This window comes from Chanodichthys erythropterus, chromosome 13 (assembly GCF_024489055.1).
Source record: "Chanodichthys erythropterus isolate Z2021 chromosome 13, ASM2448905v1, whole genome shotgun sequence".
Taxonomy (NCBI): Eukaryota; Metazoa; Chordata; class Actinopteri; order Cypriniformes; family Xenocyprididae; genus Chanodichthys; species Chanodichthys erythropterus.
In genome coordinates this window covers 4,499,946-4,525,834 of record NC_090233.1, presented here as the reverse complement: position 1 = coordinate 4,525,834, position 25,889 = coordinate 4,499,946, and the positions used below count along the sequence as shown (strand labels likewise).

At 36.1% G+C, this 25,889-nt stretch overlaps 2 protein-coding genes and 1 long non-coding RNA gene across 4 annotated transcripts in view; 1 reads left to right on the top strand and 2 right to left on the bottom strand.

Moving 5' to 3' along the window:
- The window catches only part of pcsk5a (proprotein convertase subtilisin/kexin type 5a), a 49,133-nt gene extending 39,408 nt beyond the window's left edge, over nucleotides 1-9,725 (bottom strand). Inside the window, exons 1-8 of the mRNA XM_067406547.1 lie at nucleotides 9,564-9,725; nucleotides 7,911-8,015; nucleotides 7,535-7,648; nucleotides 5,026-5,160; nucleotides 4,690-4,766; nucleotides 4,468-4,556; nucleotides 4,105-4,277; nucleotides 8-220 (exon numbers count right to left, since the gene is read on the bottom strand). Of these exons, the coding sequence (XP_067262648.1) occupies nucleotides 8-220; nucleotides 4,105-4,277; nucleotides 4,468-4,556; nucleotides 4,690-4,766; nucleotides 5,026-5,160; nucleotides 7,535-7,648; nucleotides 7,911-8,015; nucleotides 9,564-9,725 (1,068 nt within the window). The remainder of the gene's footprint in view (nucleotides 1-7; nucleotides 221-4,104; nucleotides 4,278-4,467; nucleotides 4,557-4,689; nucleotides 4,767-5,025; nucleotides 5,161-7,534; nucleotides 7,649-7,910; nucleotides 8,016-9,563) is intronic.
- A 6,618-nt stretch (nucleotides 9,726-16,343) lies between these two features.
- Nucleotides 16,344-21,016, top strand: LOC137034400 (uncharacterized). Of its 2 annotated transcripts, none has more exons than XR_010896939.1 (7): nucleotides 16,344-16,927; nucleotides 17,599-17,654; nucleotides 17,898-17,985; nucleotides 18,494-18,558; nucleotides 18,673-18,826; nucleotides 19,907-19,983; nucleotides 20,136-21,016. It is a non-coding gene; the product is annotated as an uncharacterized lncRNA (long non-coding RNA). The 2 variants fall into 2 exon arrangements; XR_010896940.1 differs by having other exon boundaries at nucleotides 19,907-19,998.
- Nucleotides 21,017-21,375: 359 nt separating this feature from the next.
- LOC137033879 (annexin A1-like) lies at nucleotides 21,376-25,700 on the bottom strand. The gene is made up of 13 exons (XM_067406305.1): nucleotides 25,667-25,700; nucleotides 25,397-25,460; nucleotides 25,145-25,259; nucleotides 24,663-24,757; nucleotides 24,143-24,256; nucleotides 23,805-23,895; nucleotides 23,639-23,718; nucleotides 23,472-23,528; nucleotides 23,048-23,141; nucleotides 22,835-22,930; nucleotides 22,485-22,543; nucleotides 21,637-21,759; nucleotides 21,376-21,509 (listed from the first exon to the last, which is right to left on the bottom strand). Exons 2-13 carry the CDS (start codon nucleotides 25,439-25,441, stop codon nucleotides 21,453-21,455), a joined length of 1,026 nt encoding a protein of 341 aa, XP_067262406.1. The 5' UTR covers nucleotides 25,442-25,460; nucleotides 25,667-25,700; the 3' UTR covers nucleotides 21,376-21,452.
- Between the last annotated feature and the right edge of the window lie 189 nt (nucleotides 25,701-25,889).

Sequence of the window (25,889 nt, the reverse complement as noted above, 5' to 3'; positions counted from 1 at the left end):
GACTCACAACTGCAAGACTGTGGCTGTCTCCACTGCTGTATGTGGTGGCCAGAGTAGACGAACACTCTTCCAGGTACCACGGCTTTTGCCCACTCTGAGTAGTGCTGCCTACTGAGATGGTGTAAATGCTGTTGGTGTAACCGTCACATGAGCAGTGGTCTTGACTCTGCCCACCATTTCCTGATGCCCACACAAAAATGGAACCACGGCCCTTTCTGCCCTGAGAAGCAAAGAGGAATGTATGAATTTTTTTTTACTGTTTATTTATTTTATAAAATAAAAAAATAACAAAATAAATAACTGGAAACCTTTTGTATGCTGGATATCAATCTTTGTACACTGAGAAAAATACTATAAATAAAAACTAAATATTGAAACACCTTAATATTTATTGTTGTCTTTTTAAAATTTGATTCTCATTTTCTGTTATGTACCTAAAAAACAAAAAATATAAAATGAAATAAAACACATGAAAAATTAAAAATGAATGAAACCTACAATAATTTCTGCAGTCAGCAGAGTATGTGCTCAGCACATCAACACTCTGGTGTCAAGCAATATGCTGTTTAAACTAAATTGTTTATTTTAATTGTTTCTATGGAGAGTGTTATTTGCTTTTAGACAAACTGAACAAAACAGGTTTAAACTAGAAAGCATGATTTTCGATTAGGCCAATCTAAAAATGCACTTTAAAGGTACACTATGTAACTTTTGGCCCTTTAGCAGTAAAATAAAATAAAACAAAACTGCATGCATCTCAGTGAACTCTGAGAACAACATATGGCAATTTGTCTGTTCAATAAAATACATTACTCACTTGTTAAGTAATAAAAAATGGCATCTTCGAATCCCTTACAACATTTTAAATCCCTAATTTCTGGCCATCACCGAAAAGCCAAGCCAGGTTTGTCAGTGTTGATTTCCGTTTTATTAAGAGCTCTGTTGTGTTCTCTTTGCCCAGAGACTCTCCTCTGTTTGCAGTTTTTTCAAAGGGTCATGAAACCCCAGAACACATTTTTTGTGCTGTGAACATATATGTATAGGCTGCACATCATTGAAAACATTAAAGTTAATCATTAATTTTATTTATAATTTGAAATTAGTTATTTTTGCATTTTTCAGAGCAATTTCTGTCTTCCGGTTTGAAAAGCAAAGTCGGAGCAACGTCACAAAATCTGACGTCATTGTGTACTACCGGCAAGATCCGGAGTGCTGATTGGCTGTATGGGCTGGTCGAATATGCTGACGTCAACAGTTTCTACAATTATTCATGACTTAAAGCTCATTCAATCCAATCACTGCGCTGTAGTATGCATAAGATTATAATTGCAGTATGAAGTATCTCTTGTTATTCAGAGACATGGGTCGTAGGTGCTCGTTTCCTCAGTGCTAAAACAAAAATGCGTTTTCCTGCGACGCGACCAGAGCAGAAGTTCTGGTGCATGTGGATTGTTTTGCTGTAATCTACCAGCAAAAATGGAAAATATGTTCACATGAGATCGCATTACATCGGATAATTCAAATGTCACAAAAGTGCTGTCCATTCACCTCTGCGTACGAACACGCGAGCCGTGTGTATGTTTCGCCCAGCACAGCAGCACATGAGTGTTGTTTGTATTTTGTCCGCGATTAGGTCAGAACTAGAGTTGAATATGAACACAAAATACAATTGTTATGATATACACGCGGAGCACGCATATGAATGGTTTCAGCGCGGAGCTCTGCGATGAGTTTAACAACACTAGCCACGTGGATCATAGCTCATATACAGAATAAAGTATCCGTTTTTATAAAGTTTTTATAGACATATTTCACACATTCTCCTGTACCAAACATTAACCAGCATGGTGTACGCACACATATTTCATCAAGTCTTTTTCAAATGAATTATATGTGCAAACTGGACATGATATGTGTATCTGAACGCAATGACATGATTATTCTGATGAACAAAAGACTTAGAGAATGGACAAAAATTAAACTATGTCTTTATTCTTTCTGTTAAACTATGTGTCATTTATCATGAAACTAAAGTGCTCGTAAACGTAAAGAAAGTATTATTATTATTATTACTTTTAAATATTCTTTCACATTTCTCCCATTTGTTTGAGAGTTTGTTGTCATTTTTCTCCATGCTCATATATTAATATTCATAATTCTGTATAATGAGTGTGATGTAGGTCTGTGTTTCATTGGTTGTTCTCTCCCCTCTTCCCCCCCTCTACATTCCCACTTTTCCAGAGCTTTACACGGCCAGTTTTTCCAGCTCAGAGGTGTGAACGACCAGGATAAAACAGGGGGCTTTCATGACCCTTTAAATAGGTGATTGCTCAGAGGTTCAAGATTGTGCGTGCTCCATGTCAACCTTTTTTGCTTGTTGTAAAAACTAACCTATGCTAGTCCCACATGTGTCAATGTAGCCGGAGCAACTATTTACGAATATGACGAGACATGCAAAGAGCGAGAGATGTATGTATGCAATTTCCTGCGAAAACCATCCCGATATGTCTAAAATATTTTACACTTATGTTTTGGAAGAAGGATTGATGATGAATTGACTCATTATTTAAATGTAGTTAATTTTGAACAAAAAAAGTCACATAAATAAATTGCATGTTCATTTCACCTTTTTTTCCCACTTTTTTATTAATCAGTGGTCACACTTTATTCATTAGTTTGCTCATTTTTGTTGAATTTTGGCCAAATTGTACTAATTCATTATTTTAATTCAGTCCTATATTTCACAGAATGAGGGAAAAATTGTACAGTAACTCTAAAAATAAAGAAAAAAGTATAGGCTTAAAAGCACATGTGTCAAACTAGTAATCCCGAAGACCTTGATTAGCTGGTTCAGGTGTGTTTAATTAGGGTTGGAGATAACTCTGCTGGTCTTCCAGGGCTGCGTTCCACTCCACTTTTAAACATGCACTTGCAAACTTCCCTAAGCACTTTGCCTTGGGGGAATCCCTGCCACCATTTTGAGGTGTGTTCCACTTAGTGAAGTGGATGAGGAAAGTTTATATGGACAGACGCTCGCTCCCCTGATTTTGATCGAGGGAGCGAATCTACTTCATATGTACACTTCAGGCAGTTCCATATACAACAATGCAACACGATTGTGACGTCATTGCATATCACGTTTAATTTACCCCATCAGAAAAAAACTCTATGATATATTAATTATTATTTTTAAATATCTAAAAGAACCCAAACACACCTATAAGTTATCCCTTTAGAATGCTGCATTAAACAGATTCGTAAATAAAAATGTAAATAATAAATCAACTCCATAGTAGATTCCAAGTGATCAAGGGCTTAGGATGTCCCAATTCAATCCATTGCACGGGTTCCGCTAGTAGTGGGCACTCATGCAACGTAACCAATGACGTACATCCGAGTCAACGAGACTGAGCAACGTTAGCAAGGGAAAGGCATAAAAATGAACTGGAACGCAGCCCAAGAACTGAGTTTGACACCCCTGGCTTAAACCATCAGATTCATCCACACAGGGGTGCATTTCCCAAAAGCATTTCTTGTTCAAGTTTCTTGTTTTTATGACATGTGGACTTTATAAATCCTTATCTTGAGCAAAATAAGCAAGCTGACATTAAGTACAATGTATATCTTTTATTTCGAATTCATACAAATGTAATTTACATATTTTAGTTTGACAAGAGATTTTGAGAATTTTTTATTGCTCTAATTGAAAATTATGGTTTGCAGCTCTAAACCTGCTCTGTCCAGTTTGTCTAACAGCACATTTTTGAAAAAGAAAAAAATGATTGGGTTTGTTTTGTTTCTTTTTAGTACATAAAATCTGTTGCATATTTAAAAAAAAAAAAAAACATCTCGATAAACATAAACGTCTTTCAAAGTTGTCTTTATTCAGTAAGTAAATTTTAATTTAGTTTATTTACTTTGATTAAAGACATTGACTAAGAAGTATTTTTGATGAATATTAAGTCAAATTTAAAGTTCGAACCAAACCAACAAATTATTATATTTTTAATTGTTTTTTAAGTTGGTCGAAGTTAACATTTTTTAGTGTTGTCTTAACTCAAACTCTGCCCAAAAATGTACATAGACAAACAAAGAGACACTTACTTTGCGTATGCCACTCTCCAGAGCGAGCCGGGCAAGAGGGCCGGGGCCGTCTACTGTTCTGCCATCATCATCTGGACCCCAGCTAGAGCTGTAGATATCAATATACTGCTGCCTCAGACTCAGTGATTGGGCTTCCACCATATCAGTCATATCGCCATCCAACATACGCACACCTACAGGAGGAAATAGGAAAGCTCCATAAATATCAATAACATAGGCTTTGTTTTGAATACCACATTTCATACTTTAATACTAAATGTTTATTGTTGCCTAATGCATAATAGGCAGTACTTTAGAGTGTAGCAAACATAGCTGATAGAGACATACATATGCACACATAAACATAAACTTCTGATAACTCACCACCAATTTTTGCATTGTAGGCAATTCCGACAATGCAGAGGGAATTGTTTGCAGATGCAGCCACCACACCAGCGCATCTTGTTCCATGTCTTTAGTGAAATCACAAAGAAATGGAAAACCTCATATTTGTCTGGAGCATTGTATTTGAAATTGTACTTAAAATCAAAATGTGTGGAGACTGAGAGAAGTGAGACTGCTGGATAGCAGTGGAAATGGACTGACTTGTTTTCATTGGTGGCATCATAACGTGGTGTTGGATCAGGATCATTCCCATTAACATCATAGCTGGCTCGTGCATCCTTATAAAGATATAATAACACATTAATAACAACTGTTTATTACTGCCGGTCAGGCAAAGAAGAGAAAAAGAGGATCTAAATGCGCTGTCTTTTTATTTAACCAAAATAACAAAGATGAAAATAGGAAATAGGCAGACTGGAGAAGAAAAAAAAAAAAAAAAGTTTTTTCTTTTTTGATATTTTTGTCTTTAAAGGCACTTAATTTAAAGTGTGACCAATTTATTTGTTTCAGATCATTTTAAGATGTCACAGCACTTACATAGTTTTGTTTTAGGTCTGGATGCTGTATTTCTATACCATCATCCAGTATGGAGACCACAACACCTTTTCCAGTGTAGCCCCTGCGCCAGGCGGCCTGAATGTTCATGTCGGTCAAGCAGTTGTGATCACAGTGCTATAGAACAGTAGGAAAATAGAACACGTTTTAGTATGTTTTTATCAGTATGTCTAAGATTATCAATACAATCCTTTAAACTGTGAAATATTGACTGTGTACTTGTAGTGCACTTCAAATCTTAAAAGTATATTTAAAAAAAACATACATGCAGATCATGTAATATTAATAAAATAAAGGGCCACTTAAGTGTACTTAAAGAGAGTACACTTTCATGATAAAACACTTAACATTTAGAAAGTACTCTTTGTAATAATGCCAAATAAAACATTTTACTTTAAAGTACATTTTAAAAGAATGTTTCAATAAGTAACATACTAATGCAAATTTAGTAAATATACTTAGCCTAAATGTGTTTTAAATGTACATTGCAAATTAATCATTACACATGTGTAATTACAAATATGTTTAATACAAGTTTCGGTAACACTTTAGGGTCCAATTCTAACTATTAAATAGTTGCTTATTAGCATGCATATTACTAGGATATAGGCTGTGTCACGGCACACACAAAGACAAACAGGGTAGGTCCAATTGCAGGTATTTATTAGGGAAATCCAGAAACATAATCCAAAAACCAGTCAATAGTCCAAAATCCAGGGAGGCAGTCCAAACAAAATAATAACAGGAACAAAACATAAAGCAAACCAAAAAGAGACTCAGGAAACATGAATGAAGACACCATGACCAGAGCAGAAACAAACCAGGTATAAATAGACAAACACTAATGATGAAACACAAAACAGCTGAGTGCAATGAGTGGGATAATGAGTCCAGGAGTGAGTATGGGTAATGTAGTCCAAGGGGTGAAAACAAGAGTCCGGAATGGAGTGCCCTCTAGTGGCTGACTAGGGCACTCTCACTAGTGATCATGACAGGCTGTTTATAAGTACTTATAAAGGGCATATTAATGCCTTATTTTGCATGACCATATTCTACCCAATTCCTACCCAATACCCAACTACCTTACTATTAGTAAGCAGTAATTAGGAGTTTATTGAGGCAAAATTCATAGTTAATAGTTAGTTAATAGTTAGAATTGGACCCTAATTTAAAGTGTGACCAAAGTTTCAATAGAAATTACATTAAAGGTGCCATCGAATGTTTTTTTACAAGATGTAATATAAGTCTAAGGTGTCCCCTGAATGTGTCTGTGAAGTTTCAGTTCAAAATACCCCATAGATTTTTTTTAAATTAATTTTTTTAACTGCCTATTTTGAGGCATAATTAGTAATGCGGCGATTCATGCTGCGGCCCCTTTAAATTCTCGTGCTCTCCGCCCACGGAGCTCGCGCTTGCCTTGAACAGCATAAACAAAGTTCACACAGCTAATATAACCCTCAAAATGGATCTTTACAAAGTGTTCGTCATGCATGCTGCATGCATACATCGGATTATGTGAGTATTGTATTTATTTGGATGTTTACATTTGATTCTGAATGAGTTTGAAGCTGTGCTCCATGGCTAACGGCTAATGCTACACTGTTGGAGAGATTTATAAAGAATGAAGTTGTGTTTATGAATTATACAGACTGCAAGTGTTTAAAAATTAAAATAGTGATGGCTCTTGTCTCTGTGAATACAGTAATAAACAATGGTAACATTAACCATATTTAACAGTACATTAGCAACATGCTAACGAAACATTTAGAAAGACAGTTTACAAATATCACTAAAAATATCATGTTATCATGGATCATGTCAGTTATTATCGCTCCATCTGCCATTTTTCGCTTGTGTAATGCGGTGAACATGAGCTGGCATATGCAAATATTGGGGGCGTACACACCGACTGTTATGTAACGGTGTTATGTTGAGATTCGCCTGTTTTTCTGAGGTCTTTTAAACAAATGAGATTTATACAAGGAGGAAACAATGGAGTTTGAGACTCACTGTATGTCATTTCCATGTACTGAACTCTTGTTATTCAACTATGCCGAGGTAAATTCAATTTTTAATTCTAGGGCACCTTTAAAGTATATTTTAGTTAACCACAAATGCTTGTCAAAACATTTGACAGTACTTACTGCCCAAATTTCAAAGACAATAGAAGTAATTCAATTACATATAAAGATATACTAAAGCCCTACAGTATTCAACATTTGAAGTGGATCAAAAAACTTAATCAAAGTTGTCCTAAGAACTAAGCTGTCCTAAGAAGAAGATTTTCGGACAACTTTGATGAAAGGTTTTGATCCACTTCAAATGTTGACTACTGTACTTAACTGGGTCAAAATATTTTCATTTATTTTATTCTTTTTAAAAGTACAGTATGCAATGGGCATTTCATTACGATGTATCAACTTTGAACATAATTTAACAACTACTTTTATCTGAATATAAAATTGCTGATTGTAATGTGTTGCATACTAACAATATACCACATGCTGTCCCATTTGGGGTCATTGAAGCTGGTCACGTGGGTTTGGTCCATTGTGTCGGTTCTCTTTACTCTCTTCTGAACCATCTGTTGTTGGATCCACTCCACCTTTGGCATCAGAATATATTTATGATGTTCTACTGCATATATAACATGCTTCACAAACCAGAGTGAATTAAATGAAATATTCATTAAGAGTAATTATCATTGTCTCATTTAGTTTTTGTCAAGTTTAATGCATCCGTGGCGATTGGTGTACCGCTGTCTTAATCTGTTTTGGTAAGTGTGTGTGGTGTTTATAGGGTGGTGTAGTCTAACTTATTAACTATTCAATGGTGTCTCTGTGACTGAAGGTATATGATCTTTGTACCTTGGTGTCCATGGCAATGAGACTGTGGTTCCCTTTGCTATTAATACTGGACCTTTTGATGGTTCCACTGTGCTGGAACTGGTAATGGTCCACTAGCCCACCTATCTGAAGTGGCACAAGGGGAAGAAGATTGTGTTAGCCGCTGCTCAGGTTTGACTGACAGAGATATCAATTATGTATCCACCCCTGACGTATGCCTATGAAACAACAAAGGGGTTATTCTACACTGCTGATAGACTTACCATCAGAGGCAACCTGAGCTACCAGTGCACGATTCAGCTGAGCTTAAACTTTGGCTGCTGATTACTCTTTGACACCCTGTGTCTTGACATTATGATGTTGGCCGAAGCCATACCAGATTTACCCAGAACTAAACAGCCCCACAGTAGACGGCAGTTACACATTTCATTGACTGAGTGTGGGAAGTCAGTTTCTTTCATGTTAACACTGAAGACATGCTCAATGACACAAAGCAAAATAAACTAAATAGTGACTGTGTGCCAAAGAAATCCCACAAGGCATTGCACAACAAACCACTGGGATTCAAAATGGCCTTAAAGTAATATTAAATGAATATTCCAAGTTTAGTTCTGCTGACAGCATCTTCGAAACTAATTTTTTGTAATGTTTTTGAAAGTTTTTTTTTTTTGCTCAAGGCTGCATTTATTTGGTCAAGCATATAATAAACACAATAATATAGTGAAATATTATTTCAATTTAAAATACATGTTTTCTGTTTTGATATATTCTCTGATATATATGATGCATCATTACTCCAGTCTCCAGTGTCACATGATCCTTTAGAAATCATTCTAATATTCTACTTCATTGCTTAAGAAACATTACTTGTAATTATCAGTGTTGAAATCAGTTGTGCTGCTTAAAATTTTTTGTGTAAACCATGATACATTTATTAGAAATAGAAATATTTTGTAATGTTAAAAACTTTTCTTTATTGTCATTATTTGAGCAATTTAATGCATCCCTGTCAAATAAATGTATTCATTTCTTTAAAAAAAAAAATGTTTTTGAACAGTAGTGTATTTTATATTTACAGTGGTCTGTGCATGGGGCAAGTGTACAGTATTAAATTATATTGTCCATTTCAAGTGCATTAATATGCACACCCTTTTCCTGTCTTTTAGGGTATAAGATGCCATCAGGGTTAGGAGCTCGTCTTGCATGGTTAAACACATTTATTATACAAGAGCCAGTGACCCAGAGACATGGGTTTGGTAATACTGAAATACTAATTTGAAAGAAAAAGGAACAAGGAACAAGAGTTTGTTTACATAGTTAGTGTAATAAAAATATTAGTTTGTCTATGAAGTTTTATCCTGGCAGTAACTGCACCTGGTAAAACAACATATTTCAATTTCAATGACAATAAGTCAAGATTGACTTAACTTGAATAGCATGACGATTACATGGTACATGAATATGGTAATTCAGCAGCATAATATATAACAAAGTACCATGTTATTATCATATGTGTGACCATGACTGTATCATAGGATCATTTTGTGTTGAAAAGTTGCAGTTGCAATTCTGTGATCATACAGAAAACATGAAGACATAATAACATAATAGCATACATACAAGATGTTGCCACATGAAACATTTAACTGGCAAAATAATTTACAGTGTACTTACCTGGCCCATATTCACAAATCCATATTTGTCTGCAATAAGATCAGCAGCATCAGGACCTCCAGTTATTTTAACCGCCCAGCGGTTTGTGTATAGTCTCGTCTGAACACAGTGGAGTCCAATCCCAAGAAAAATTGCATATGAAAAAAGTACTGTTGGTGTCATCTTCAGATGGTTATGATCTCTGCTTCATGCAGAAATATTGCTCTGATGAAACTCCTCATTGAGAAGTTCTCATTAAAAAGCGATTTGACATCATCTACAACAGACTGGACTGTCAAATGATTGGAAAAAAAAGTTCCTAAAGGACCTAGTTTGACTGTGTGAGCACTATTCCACTGCGATGGCTGCACTGCATCTGTTGCCTGTGGCACATCATCTCCAATTACAGTCCTATCAGTTTCTACAGGTGCACTGTGCACTAGTAGGCCTACAGCAAACAAGAAACACTGGGAACACTGCATAATGCCTAACTTCCATTCATGGCATTATTATATTAAACAATGTTGGACAGATCATAATAAATGTAGGCTACTTCCTGAAAACATTTGCTTGCTGCAAACTGCATACTTATTTGTATTTATTTTTAATTTATTCTTTTTAGTATATTTTACATTAATAATGTTTCAAAAGTCGTCACCTTTATTTATATAGCGATATTTTTGATGAAATATAATAGGTATGACTCGTCCAGACAGCAATACAATCAACACTTTCAAGGTCCAGAAAGGTATAGACATTGTTAAAACAGTTGACGTGACTGCAGTGGTTCAACCTTAATGTTATGAAGTGACAAGATTACTTTTTGTGTGCAAAAACAAAACAAAAATAACAGCTTTATTCATCAATATCTTCTCTTCCCTGTCGTAGTTGCTACAGTAAGCACAGTGAAGGCTTTCGTGTTTACGTCCAAATGCCGGCTCGGTATTGGCCAAAGATGCACACGTGAGCAGCATGACGCTTGCATGTGATGCTGACGCAGGAGCTGGCCAATAATGAGTCAGCATTCTGATGTATAACCTGGAAGAGTTATTATTTTTGTTTTGTTTTTGCGCACAAAATGTATTCTCATCGCATCATAAAATTAAAATTGAACCACTGCAGTCACATTGACTGTTTTAAAGATGTCTTTAGTACCTTTCTGGACCTTGAAAGTGGTGGTTAAATCGCTGTCTATGGACAATGTCCATATACCTCAAAAAGATCTTCATTTGTGTTCTGAAGATGGAGAAGGTCTTACGGGTTTGGAATGGAATGAGGGTGAGTAATTAATGACAGAATTTTCATTATTGGGTGAACTAAATAATAAATCAGCTCCATAGTAAATTGCACATGAAAGTTGCTCTTTAATGGGTAGAGCCACACAGTATCATTATTTCTGTGTTACAAATATTCAAATGATCACAGAAGTACTGGGATGAAAGTTTATAGTTTGGATATAAACACTAATATCTACGATATCTAGCGATAACACCATAATTAGAGAAAATCACCTTTTGAAAGAACGTGGCACTTCAAATAGTAGTATCGATTGCATTGTTAAGGCCTTTGCACACTGAGTCCGAAATTTTCGCATGGGTGGTTTTTTACCACAGTAAAGATAGTTTGCGGTTTGATATTCAGATTTCTTTTGGCTATAAATACGCAGTGCGCTGTCATAGACATGCAAATAATACCGAATATCGTTCTCCATGATTTGTGAATTAAGGTGACGCTGTCCTTTGGGCTGAAATCAGGGTTTTTTTTTCGTAGCGACTCTTAATTTTATAATGGCTATAGCTCCAAATGTTGGACACTTAGAGGAATGAAACTGGTGTCATCTTCACCAGCTTAATCTGTGAATTTTTTCACAGCAAAGCTCTTGTCCGTAAACCCCTTGGTAAGACCGCCAGTAAGGAATGTGAAATAAAGGCTTTCTTCATGTTTAACGTCTATTACCAATGAACAGGCAGACTGCTGGAATAAAATAACATTGTTTTAGGTCGAGCTCGATTTGTGAAAACTTTCACAATAGCATTTTATCTCGTGGTCGTGTTTCTCTTTGCTCTGCCCCCCATTTTTTGTATAATATGATATATATATATATATTATATAAATGACCTTGTACAGATAATGTACATCACTATTCTCATTTTTGAAACTTTCACAGTTCAGTACGGGTCAGCTGACCCATCCCAGGGTCACTAACATCGCTATTCTGATCTGTGAAAACTTTCACAGTTCAGTGCGGGTCAGCTGACCCTTCCCTGGGTCATGTACATCACTATTCTGACCTGTGAAAACTTTCACAGTTCAATACGGGTCAGCTGACCCATCCCAGGGTCACTAGCATCACTTTTCTGATCTGTGAAAACTTTCACAGTTCAGTACAGGTCAGCTGACCCATCCCAGGGTCACTAGCATCACTTTTCTGATCTGTGAAAACTTTCACAGTTCAGTACGGGTCAGCTGACCCTTCCCTGGGTCACTAGCATTACTTTTCTGATCTGTGAAAACTTTCACAGTTCAGTACGGGTCAGCTGACCCTTCCCTGGGTCACTAGCATCACTTTTCTGAACTGTGAAAGTTTTCACAGATCAGAATAGCGATGTACATGACCCAGGGAAGGGTCAGCTGACCCGTACTGAACTGTGAAAGTTTTCACAGATCAGAATAGTGATGCTAGTGACCCAGGGATGGGTCAGCTGACCCGTACCGAACTGTGAAAGTTTTCACAGATCAGAATAGCGATATTAATGACCCAGGGATGGGTCAGCTGACCCGTACCGAACTGTGAAAGTTTTCACAGATCAGAATAGCGATATTAATGACCCAGGGATGGGTCAGCTGACCCGTACTGAACTGTGAAAGTTTTCACAGATCAGAATAGCGATATTAATGACCCAGGGATGGGTCAGCTGACCCGTACTGAACTGTGAAAGTTTTCACAGATCAGAATAGCGATATTAATGACCCAGGGAAGGGTCAGCTGACCCGTACTGAACTGTGAAAGTTTTCACAGATCAGAATAGCGATATTAATGACCCAGGGATGGGTCAGCTGACCCGTACTGAACTGTGAAAGTTTTCACAGATCAGAATAGCGATATTAATGACCCAGGGAAGGGTCAGCTGACCCGTACTGAACTGTGAAAGTTTTCACAGATCAGAATAGCGATATTAATGACCCAGGGATGGGTCAGCTGACCCGTACTGAACTGTGAAAGTTTTCACAGATCAGAATAGCGATATTAATGACCCAGGGATGGGTCAGCTGACCCGTACTGAACTGTGAAAGTTTTCACAGGTCAGAATAGTGATGCTAGTGACCCAGGGATGGGTCAGCTGACCCATACTGAACTGTGAAAGTTTTCACAGGTCAGAATAGTGATGCTAGTGACCCAGGGATGGGTCAGCTGACCCGTACTGAACTGTGAAAGTTGTAACAGGCCAGAAAAGTTATGTACATGACCCAGGGAAGGGTCAGCTGACCCGTACTGAACTGTGAAAGTTTTAACAGGTCAGAATAGTGATGTACATGACCCAGGGAAGGGTCAGATGACCAAACTCAACTGTGAAAGTTTTCACAGATCAGAAAAGTGATTCTAGTGACCCTGGGATGGGTCAGCTGACCCGTACTGAACTGTGAAAGTTTTCACAGATCAGAATAGTGATGTACATGACCCAGGGAAGGGTCAGCTGACCAAAACTCAACTGTGAAAGTTTTCACAGATCAGAATAACGATATTAGTGACCCAGGGAATGGTCAGCTGACCCGTACTGAACTGTGAAAGTTTTCACAGGTCAGAATAGTGATGCTAGTGACCCTGGGATGGGTCAGCTGACCCGTACTGAACTGTGAAAGTTTTCACAGATCAGAATAGCGATGTTAGTGACCCGGGGAAGGGTCAGCTGACCAAAACTCAATTGTGAAAGTTTTCACAGATCAGAATAGCGATGTTAGTGACCCGGGGAAGGGTCAGCTGACCAAAACTCAATTGTGAAAGTTTTCACAGATCAGAATAGCGATGTTAGTGACCCTGGGATGGGTCAGCTGACCCGTACTGAACTGTGAAAGTTTTCACAGATGAGAATAGTGATGTACATTATCTGTACAAGGTCAATTATATATATTATATATATATTATATATATATATATATATATATATATATATATATATATATATATATATATATATATATATATCATATTATACAAAAAACGGGGGGCAGAGCAAAGAGAAACACGACCACGAGATAAAATGCTCTTGTGAAAGTTTTCACAAATCGAGCTCGACCTAAAACAATGTTATTTTATTCCAGCAGTCTGCCTGTTCATTGGTAATAGACGTTAAACATGAAGAACGCCTTTATTTCACATTCCTTACTGGCGGTCTTACCAAGGGGTTTACGGACAAGAGCTTTGCTGTGAAAAAATTCACAGATCAAGCTGGTGAAGATGACACCAGTTTCATTCCTCTAAGTGTCCAACATTTGGAGCTATAGCCATTATAAAATTAAGAGTCGCTATGAAAAAAAAAACTGATTTCGGCCCATAGGACAGCGTCACCTTAATTCACAAATCATGGAGAACGATATTTGGTATTATTTGCATGTCTATGACAGCGCACTGCGTATTTATAGCCAAAAGAAATCTGAATATCAAACCGCAAAATATCTTTACTGCGGTTGCGTTTTTTCGTATTCGCAATCCTAAAAATTCGTCACGCACCGAGACCTTGCACACTGAGTCCGATGCGTAATAATGAATGCGTTGCGAAAAAATCGCAAAACAAATCGCAAAACAATACAAAATGAAGTCTTCAAGCAGTGAACACAATTTTAGTTGTCTCCTAGAGAAAAAGAAAGAGAAAATATTGGGTCTATTCAATCCCGAGATTGCATAGAGAGAAAGGAGAATTCACCTCATCAAGGAGCTGCGGGATTATCCGAGCGTTTCAAAGTTTACTTCAGAATGTCAGTGGCTCTGTTTGATGCTTTACTACTGGCACAATCTGTCTTTATATTCGGTCTCTTTGTATTCCTCACGTTGTTAGTCATTCAGTGCTGCTGTTTTGTGCTGTAGACGACGTGGATCAACTAGTCAGATGGCATTCTGGATTTTTGCATTCGCGTACGGTGGCTCTGAATTGTCAAAACGTCTCTCAAAATGCGTGCCACGGATGCGAAAAACGCAGAAAATCGAACCTGATCCGAATATTTTTTTGACGGACGAAAGTTTCGGAGGCAGTGTGCAAATGCGATTGACTTAACGTGAGGTCGAATTTATTTTTTAACGTGCGAAAGTTTCGCATGCGAATTTCGGACTCAGTGTGCAATGACCTTTACGCCACAAGGTGGGGACAAGTGACTGTTAAAAATGTATTTTTCACTGAATCATTCATTCAAGAGGTTCGTTCAAAAATGATTATCCCACAATGAAACAATTTAAGTATTTATGAATCATTCATAAACATTTTTAAATAATAATTAATTCACACGTTAATTACATATTTTTAAGTAGGCTGCAGCAATTAATATTTTGTCAGAAGCTCTAGTAAAATTCATGTTATTTTGTTTAGTTGTCGGTTCAGAATCATGATCTGTTTGCAAAAAAAATGTGATTCTCAATTTATCTAAAATCATGCAGCTATTATATATATATATATATATATATATATATATATATATATATATATATATATATATATATATATATATATAGTTGAATAACAAGAGTTCAGTACATGGAAATGACATACATTGAGTTTCAAACCCCATTGCTTCCTCCTTCTTATATAAATCTCATTTGTTTAAAAGACTTCTGGAAAACACGCGGATCTCAACATAACACCGACTGTTACGTAACAGTCGGGATCATTAATATGTACGACCCCAATATTTGAATATATGCCAGCCCATGTTCAAGGCATTAGACAAGGAAAGACAGTATTAACGTCTGGATCTGTGCACAGCTGAATCATCAGACAAGGTAAGCCAGCAAGAACAACAGCGAAAAATGGCAGATGGAGCGATAATAACTGACATGATCCATGATATCATGATAATTTTAGTGATATTTGTAAATTGTCTTTCTAAATGTTTCGTTAGCATGTTGCTAATGTACTGTTAAATGTGGTTAAAGTTACCATCGTTTCTTACTGTATTCATGGAGACAAGAGAGCCATCGCTATTTTCATTTTTAAACACTTGCAGACTGTATAATGCATAAACACAACTTCATTCTTTATAAATCTCTCCAACAGTGTAGAATTAGCCATTAGCCAAAGAGCATAGCCTCAAACTCATTCAAAATCAAACGTAAACATCAAAATAAATACTATACTCACATAATTCGAAGCATGCATACAGCATGCATGACCAACATCTTGTAAAGATCCATTTGAGGGTTATATTAGTTGTGTGAACTTTGTAAATGCACTGTAATATAGTCGAGAGCTCGTGTGGCAGGGAGCATGCCATTTAAAGGCTGCCAAAATCAGTGTACAGTTAATGATGCCCCAAAATAGGCAGTTAAAAAAATTTATTAAAAAAAATCTATGGGGTATTTTGAGCTGAAACTTCACAGACACATTCAGGGGACACCTTAGACTTATATTACATCTTGTGAAAGAACATTCTTGGGCACCTTTAACAAAGTCGTTTCAATATACTAGGTTAATAATGAATTTTCACATATAAATAAATTTAATAAGCTTATTTTCCTGGGAGCCTTCAGTAAACTAACCTGTCTAGGAAAATGATTAGTAAAACATATCAGTTCACCCTACACTCTAAAAAAAAATGGTTCTTCAGCGGTTCTTCAGCGGTTCTTTGGGGTGGTTAAGGTGCTATATAGCACCGCTACCTTATAAAGAACCAGTAAAGCACCTGTATGGTTCTTCAGCGGTTCTTCAGTGGTTCTTCAGCGGTTCCTTGCTGTGGTTAAGGTGCTATATAGCACCACTGCCATACAAAGAACCTGTTAAGCCTCTGTATAGTTCTTTAAAGGTTCTCTAACTCTCTTATTCTCTTAGTTTAGTTGGGGAAAGGATTAAAAACAACATTAAATTACAGTGTATTTTCTAAACATAACCTGGTTCTCAACCTTTTTGTCCCCAAGCCCCTCTACACTGTTAGTGAATATGGGTGTAAATTGGATTGCTATAACTATTTGAGTCTGATTACTTCGTCTTTCTGCGAATTGCTCTCAATATTATAGTAGGCTACACTCAACTGCTCAAATATCTCACTTTCAGCCAAAGGATAATTTCTCTTTAAGGACCCCGTGACAGACGGTTTTTTTTTCTGACGTCATGACTCACGAGACTTTCTGGAGTTTTCTGCTCGGCCGCCATTTTCTTTCCCCTGGACTCGGATGAAATAAGGTAGGTTGGAAATGTTTTAATTAATATACTCGAAAATGCAAAGGTTGAACATGTGTTTTAGCGGTTTAGAGTTAATTAGCGTTGTTTGTGAACATGAATACTAACGAAATCGTAACTAACCGAATTTTTGAATTTTCGCGGCCTGCAGTAACGTTATAAAGGTTAGCGCTAATTGAATATTTCTATTCTATACAAGATGTTGCATTACTTGTTTTATTCTATAGAAATGTATTGTTGTAGTGTTTGGACCATGTAAATATGTCTCTAAATAATTTTTAAAAGAAACGTCTCCTTTACCGTGTAAGCAGCGCGTGCTATTTGAAATGATGCGGGCAGGAAGTGCGTGGGGAGCGGGAGAGACGCTCGAGTCGAGGCTGAGGGGATCCTCGCATTACAATTATTGAGTTTAGGTTTTTAAAGTAATGTTTGTCAGTTCTTTTAGTTGTCCTTTTTTCACGTTAGCTCTGATTTGTTCGACCAAAATGACGAATAAAGTGTGTGAGTAAAGACATATTTAAGGCTTAACGTTACTTCATTTGACTAGCGCGAGGTGTTTTTTTTTAGTAGAATGAAATGGCTGAGTATTTACACTACTAATTAATTACTTGTACTGCAGCAAACAAGTTTTTTTTTTTTCCATTTATAAACACTGATTCCCCTCTCCCTTTTAGGATCTAAAGCTCCTCAATGTTTGACGACTAAGGACACTTTGCAATAACTTTACATGGTAAGTAATTTCTATAAAAACGGCTATAATTGTTAATAGATAATATGAATTACCAATGTTTGACATGTTTGAATAAAATCCATCTAATGTGGTCTATTGACTTGAATGTCATCCTCATTAACAAACTTTAGACTAAGAATTATCCATTCCAAAACATTCATCAACTCCCTCTTATGCCATCTCAAATGCATGCGACTTTTTTTCTTGTTGTTTTGTATTAATTTTTTTTTTTTTTTTTGACAGTAGCCATTGACATTAAATTAATCACAGTTCCAGCTAAAAATCTTTACTGTTCTACTGAAGAAAAAAAGTCAACTTGGTTGGCCTGATGGTAAGTAAATTAACAGCTAGCTTTCATTTTTCGTGAAATATCCCTTTAATCAAGAATGATTAAATATATTAGGGTGTAAAGCTAATTTATTAATTGATGCATGTCTTATTTTCAGACTTATAATTATATATTATAAATTCATAATTTTAAATGAAACCAATGACTGATTCAGATGCATTTCTTAATTGCAAATCTGTAGTATTTTAGCACTGACGAAGGCCTGTGTGCTGAAACGCATTGGAAAAATAAAGAATTGATTTTTTTTTAGCTCCTTTGTATTTATTTATTTATTTATTTATTTATTTATTTGTTTGATCCCTCAACGCCACAAGTGTTGCTGGTATTGTCCATAAATATATTAATTGCAAATTTGGCCAGTCATTAATATGAATTATTTTCTTTTTCTTGTCCTTTGCTATTGCATATCTGCAAAAATTTGATTTCCTATTACAGATTATTGTGCTTTTTTTTTTAATTAAGAAAATTAATCACAATTGCTTTATCACAGGCTGAAAACATTCACCTGAGAGAAAGTCCTGAAGACCTCATCAAGGAGTACTTTCTGAGTTGAACGTAAGAATATTCTATTTTGGTTTATTTTCAGAAAAATAAGTCTAAATTTGTGTATTTTGTAGTTATGCTAGCAAAAGGTGACCGAATTTGTTTTTTTTTTATGTTTACTATTAGGATAACCAGACAGATGATTGAGGAGCAGCTCACCATGGCGATGTTCATTATTTGGAAGGAGGGGGAGAACTTCATGAACCATCTGCTGACATTGAGGGAGTTAAAGTTTTGAATCAACTTACTTCAGTTACATCAGCTTGTGCCCTGCTTCTAGGTATGACATACATCATCAACCTGGCTTGTCCGAAACCCCTTTGATTTACTTTGTATGTATATGTTAGAGCTGCACAATTTATCGTAGAAAGGTCGCAATCTCGATTCAAACACCCACGCGATCCTACTTTATTAATGACAATGATTCGCCTGCGTCTGTTAAACCTTTGACAAAAATCCTACCGGAACATTCGGTGTTCATGCTGCCACTGATCCAGAAACAGCAGTTTTGAACCACACTGTAGTTATTCAAGGATTTGGTTATTTGATTTCTTTCACAAATATTAAAATTATCACATAAGTAATAAGACAAAAGTTTACAGTTAGGATATAAACACTGGACATCAGATAGTGATCAAAATAGAGAAAATCGAAACTAACATGGTGCTTCAAATAACTGTTGTATATAAATTACCTTGTTAAGCCACTAGGTGGCAACCAGTGACATTGTCATTGAATCATTCATTCAATAGATTGGATAAGGTTAAACCCTGATTCATCCAGTAGTGAAACAAGTATTTATTAATGAGCCATTAATATATTCAAAACCATTTTTTAAAAATAATTCATTCAAATTAAACATTTTCCGGCAATTAGAGTCCAGCTATTAATATTTTGCTAGAACTAGTAAAATAAATGTTATTTTTAGTTGTCTATTTAGAATCGTGGGAGAATTGCGATCTCTATTTGAAACCAAAATATCATGATTCTCATTTCATCCAGAATCCTGCAGCTCTAGTGTGTGTCTCGTACAAATGTGAAGTTGTATGAATATCCAGTTGTGTTGTTTGAGAATTGCTTTGATTTGTGCAAGGGTAATCACCTTTAAAGGATTAGTTTACCCAAAAATGAAAATTCTGTCATTAATTACTCACCCTCATCATTGGAGGAACAGAAACCTCTCAGACTTCATCAAAAAGATCTTAATTTGTTTTGAGTTCAGAAAAAGCATACGCATAAAATACGAAGTATACTTTGGGCTTTACACACAGTAATGAATGTTTAAAAAGCAAAACAAAAAAGTATTGGGTAAAAGCATCCCCCGTGTTATGTTAACCTAATGATGTTATTTTGTTGAAAGGCCTACAGTTGGAAGCAGCTGTTCTCCTCTTGCCTGCACTGTTCAAGGTGGACCTGGGGTTGCTGTTTGACATTGAGGTGAGCCATGAACAGGTGACTACAGTGTGTGAAGCACAATCTAATCAAAGCACGAAGTACTTATTGCACATTTTGTTATAATTTAGCTTATAAGGTTTGCCTTTCAAATAAATATGTGAAGATGGTTAATGCTATTATCCCCTCTTCTCCAGGGCCATGCTCAGACCAGCCCTCCTGTTGTCCCAACACCTAAGATAGTGCCTAAAGCCTGCAGGAGGATCATCTCATGCAGTATGACCACATTTTGTTCACGTTGGATGGCCAGTTAATCACAGAGTAGAGTGAGGACATCTTGATGGCACTGGGCCTCCTCCTGTGTGTATATTTTGCGTTTGGAATCGAATCCAATCCAGTGCCCTAAAGGACTGAAAAAGACACTGACCTTTTTGAAGTATGTTGTTTTGAAATTGAAGGATGCAGTCGGACTTCCTGTCACTGTAAAATGAGTGTACAACTCAATCTGTGAGTAGACTTTTGGAGTCAATACTCTCTCTTGCTCCCTTTCTTATGGTTTAAGTTCCAGTTTCTATATTTTTTTTGAAATCCCGAAGGACAAAAAAGAAACTGCAGGACTTCAGAGCATAACTCAGTATGTAAAAACAGGACTATTGTCTTCAAAAATGTACATATTTCAAGCTTGTTGCATTATTTTGTATAAAAGGGGAGTATAATGTGAGTTTATTTGCTGCTGAAAGAAATAAATTAAAAGGTTTTGAAAGTGTAATGTATTTTGTTTTTCAGTAAGCATTTAGTACATGATTTTGAATCTTTGAAGTCATGATTTGGTAAGAAATTATTAATTATCGTTCATAAAAGTGTAATTTAGAAGCATATTGACTCATCTACAGTAGTACCTGGCATGATAACGGGCCCTGCTAGCTCAAAAAACAATATATGGCACCTCTAATTTGACAAATGTGCTAGAAAACTATAAGAATAGGTGCTATATAGCACCAGAAAAGGTTCCCCTATCATAACGAGCCAAAGAACCACTGCTGGTGCTATATGGCACCTCTTATGGTTCTATATAGCACCATACGACAAGGTGCCATATAGCACCTTTAAAGATAGGTGCTATATAGCACCAAAAAAGGTTCCGCTATGATTACGAGCCAAAGAACCATTTTTGGTGCTATATAGCACCATTTTTCTTTAGAGTGTATGTTTACTTTCTTTACTGACACAGATGAAAATGAAAAGACTATCGGTCAAATATCAGCTTTAGGAGGGGAAGAGTTATCATTTTATTGCCTTAAAATGTCTTAAAATCCACATGTAGATCAGAGACATCTGAGGGGTTACTTCTTCTCCCCTTATATCTTCTGACCCTAGCAACACCCAAAGAAAACAATTAAACAATGAGTTGCAAAAAGAGTTTTAATGAAACACTCCTGAAGAGCCACACCCTGAGGAGATTAAGTGTTTACATGGGTCATGCACACGCCCCTGTAATCAAGTAACTGATGTGTTTATTGAGTGCCACAGAGAGCCAGCAGGATCTTTTCATAATCTCCACTTGTTTCCTTCTGTAAAACCAAACACAGAAAGCCACTTTTCATTCAGACATGCTGGTTTTAAATTGGATGGCTCTAAGAATATGAAATTTAATTCATAAGCTTTTCAGATCACCCATTATGAATTGCAGAGACTCACCAGAATGGCCTCCTGAAGGGTTTTGCCATACATCCTTTTGTACTCTTGAATGATTTTCAGCAGGTCAATTTCTGAACGACTCACAATGATTCTAGTCAGTGTGTCAGTGTTGGTTCCCAGTCCCTATAAAGCAAGACCATATTAAAGATACAATATGTCAATTATTCATAGAGTAGCAATAATCTGAGTCACATTAATAGATAAACAGCTAAGGAGGAATTTGAGAAGGACATTTTTTTTTTTTTTTGCGCAAAAAAGCCATAAGATTCAGAGTTTAGTCTAGTTTGAAATTAGCCTTTAGTCCACACAGCTCCTGAAATATAAGCAAAAATGTAAATTCATTTATTATAGTGCCCCCTTTTTGTTAATAAAAAAAATGCATACAGCCTATCCCTGAATCCCTGCTCATATGTTCCAAATTTCATGATGGTCACTTTTTCACAATTGAAGTTCTTGCCTTCTGAATTCTGATTGGCAGCCATTTTTGTTGTTTTGCCATTTGTTAATAATATTAGCCTATATGTTAGCACTTGTACCAAAGAAAATGCATTCCAACTTTAAACTTTATCTGACTAAAATCTGACCAATTCTTTGAGTTATCTGTCAAAGCGTAAATTTGCTTATAATAGTGACATCTAGAGTTAGACAAAGTAATGTTTTTTGCCAACAAGAGTAGGAAGCCCTGATGGACGCACTTCAGGGGAGAAAAATAATAATTTGAAAATCTCCAGAAATACAAAAGGGTTCCAGCATCTTTGGCCCTCAGACCAGATAAGAAGTACAGAGAATCTGTAAGAAACAAAAAGGATCCAATGGAATACATTCCATGAATTCCTCTGCAGCTTTACCTTCATAGCCAGGTGAAGTTTTTCTGCAAAGTAGGCAGGTTTGTTCCAAGCAGACTTCACTATAACAAGAGAAAGACAGTAAGAATAGCTTTTCTAATAACTTTTTTTCCATTTAGTTACTCTTGGATTATTTGTATTTAATCTGGTTAAGAAGTATTTGTGTGAGAATGAAACCACCCGTAAAACACAAAGCTGGAAAAACCTGCTTTTGAACTGTCTTTTGAACAGGTTTTTATGGAGCTGCCTTCATTTAAATGGCCACTGAAGCATTTAACACAAAAGCAACTACTCTTTCACACACCCATAGAGATATGCACAGACTAAAGTGAAGGCTTGTACTGAATATTTACCCAAGGTCATCAAGCAGTCTTCAAAGCTTCCATGTAGCTCACCCTCCAGATCTTTGGCCAAACCGTCTTTGCTCAATTGGCCATAATATTGCAAAACTGTAGATTTTAAAAAACACTGTTATTGCCTCAGAAAATGAGCTGAAGTACACCAGTATGGCATCAACTATTAATGGAATCAACTATCTCTGATGAGAATCATATTCTTCAACTTACTTTTGCACAACTGAGCTTCACTCCTGTTTGTGAGAATGTCAATCAGAACAGAGCAAACAGTGCCAATCCGATTCTCTCCTGCCTCAAATAGAGCCTAAAGCAACAGCATAGCAAAGTCAAAGCATTTACATGGTTTGTTTCTATTTATAATGCTATTGCATGGCTGTCAGCAGAACTTGATTATGACTGGTCAAGCATTGGCCAAGCATTGACTGTAAACTGTTTAATGGACCGCCGTTCATGGCAACATGCTCATGCTATTTTCGTTATTCTGCGGTTTTTTGTTTTTCAAGCTACTGTAAATGGTACCATCTTGCAATTTCAGTATTATTAATAATGGCAAGTGTACAACTATTGACTATATATCAGCTGACTATATAGCTTACATACTTCACTGGCCATAGTGTAAGTAAAGAATTTTTACCTTTGCATCACTCTTAGCCACTCCATCGTCAATGTTACGGTCTTCACTCCTGGTAGCCTGAAGTTATGAGATATTGACAAAGTACTATGTCATTATCAATACACAGAACATTTTATTTTCTTGTGCTATAACAAAAATTACACTGAATTTTTACGATACTTTTGTACCTTGCAAAGGGCAACTAGGGTAGTCTCAAGATCTCCTTTAACTTCACATTTAATATCTTCCTCCAGCATCTCTCCATAGACTACACAACAGAAAATGGTTAGCAGCACACACATACAGTACATCTGCTTTAAGGAAGAACATGTTTTTGTCAGTCATTCTTGTTACCTTCTTTGAAAGTATTCTTCAATGCTGTAATCTCCTTGTTTGATCTGGTCCCCAGAATTTCACTTAGGACTTTCTCATTTGTCCCAAGATTCTGATTATCAATTTAGTTTTAGTATTAGTATTGAGATTTAAGTATTTATTCTTCAAGTATTTATTGTACAGTAAGTCTCTGAATAAAAACTACATAAAAAAATAAATAAATAATAATAATAATAATAATAATAATAATAATAATAATATATATATATATATATATATATATATATATATATATATATATATATATATATATATATATATATATATATATATATTGCAATAAGAGCAGTAAGTTGTACCTTCATAGCTCTTTTCATTTCAAAAGCATCATACTCAGGCGGTGTCATCAGCAAAGCCAGGACCACCTCCTCAAAATCTGACTTCAGAGCCTTTTTCAAATCATCTGCCAGAGGCTGAGGAATAATGATAAAACAAAAGCTATTAAAGCAAAACAAAATTTTATAAACAAGAAAATAATTTCTCATCTGTGTTATTTAAACTTGAATTAGACTTGGACAAATAGACAAATGGCTCACTCATCTGTATTGTTTCATAGGCCAAGTTTAAGGGTTGAAAAAGAAAAAAAAACCCTCAATCAAGAAAGCCAGGTTTATTCATCTCTATTGTCCCACAATGTCAAATTCAAAGGTCCATAAAAAAGATTGTTAAAGAGAAAATTATTCGAACTTTCATTAGACCATGTAGAAAAATGTAAGAACGCAAAACATAACTGGAGTCAAACAAATGCTAAATATTACATTTTTATTTAGCCAATAGATAAAAAAGAAAAAAAATGTTGAAGGATGTGAATATACTTACTTTTCCTGCACTCTGCTGATAAGCTGCTTTGATCTGTTGTCTTTGTGCATTGCTCCTCTTTGCTAGAACCTCTACAATAGTGGCTTCATCCACACCTTCATGAGAGGAAAACAGGTCAAATCACATCTGTTTATCACATGAGCAGCCATTTATGATCATACTACAGAGTAAGCTTGATGGATCTTGGTACAATGGGCACTTGTACTTAATTCCTGGTGTATAATCAAAGGCAAATAAGGGCAATAAAGCTATACACATAATAATACAAGTCCAAAGAGAGCTGTGTTGGGTAAAAGTGTATTAGCTTTCTTCCTGGTGTGACATAATTGGTGGGGTGTGTCCTTACTCTTCCATACATGCATCACAAGAAATATGAAGTGTTCCATTCATTTGCAGTTTTTACTTGATTTTTTTACTTGATCTCAACGCCAGTATCATGAACATGGGAGCACTTTGCTTTTACCAGGATATCTCTACTTTACCTTTGGTCTCAATGGCTTTCTTTAATTTTGCAGCATCATTCTGGGCATTGAAGTTTGGATCAGCCTTGACTGTTCCAAGGTATCCTGTCTCAACAGCAGGAGCAGCTTTAAAACCCTGAGATAAAACATATTGCACGTACAAATAAGTATTGACAAGTTTCTTTTGAGGCATATCGAGGTTAGTCATCACCTACAGCAGACCTAAAATTTATCCTTTTAACTGATCATATTAAAGGAAATGTTTTAACTTACCTTTTCCTCATTACTTTGCTGGAAAAGTTTCTGCAAAAAAGCCATCTTGCGAGCTTTGAAGAAGCTAAGAACAGAGCAAATGCATAAGGATGAGTTTATGACCAGTCATTGCAAACATTCTCCAGATTTGTAAATCTATAGATTGTCATATCAATTCCATCAGTTGTTAATTGCTTAATTATGAATGTAGCATCATCAAGACACGTTGCACATTAATAATGACAAGCTATAGAGGACATGCAGTTAAATGCATTTAAAAAGATAACTCACTTGTTCCTTTGTGAAGTCTGTGAGAGCTGTTCTGAAATGGATAATTTCGGGAACAGAACCTGTCTTTTTATTCCCTTATACACACCCACCGAAAATCTTTGGGCTGGGTGGAAGAGTTAGACCAGGTTTTTCAGGTTGTACCTGTCTGTAAGACTTGCAATAATCTACCATTTAATCTGTTTGCTGTACTTTACCAGTTGTGGTCTAAACCTAATACAAAACA

Bases quoted from the DNA above. Each gene is read 5' to 3' on its own strand.
- LOC137033879 (XM_067406305.1), bottom strand. From the start codon at position 25,441: ATGGCTTTTTTGCAGAAACTTTTCCAGCAAAGTAATGAGGAAAAG. The intron at 22,544-22,834 runs GTAAATATTCAG...CTCTTGTTATAG, and splicing joins AGACTGCTTGATGACCTTGG to TGAAGTCTGCTTGGAACAAA. The intron at 21,510-21,636 runs GTGAGTCTCTGC...TTGGTTTTACAG, and splicing joins CCCTTCAGGAGGCCATTCTG to AAGGAAACAAGTGGAGATTA.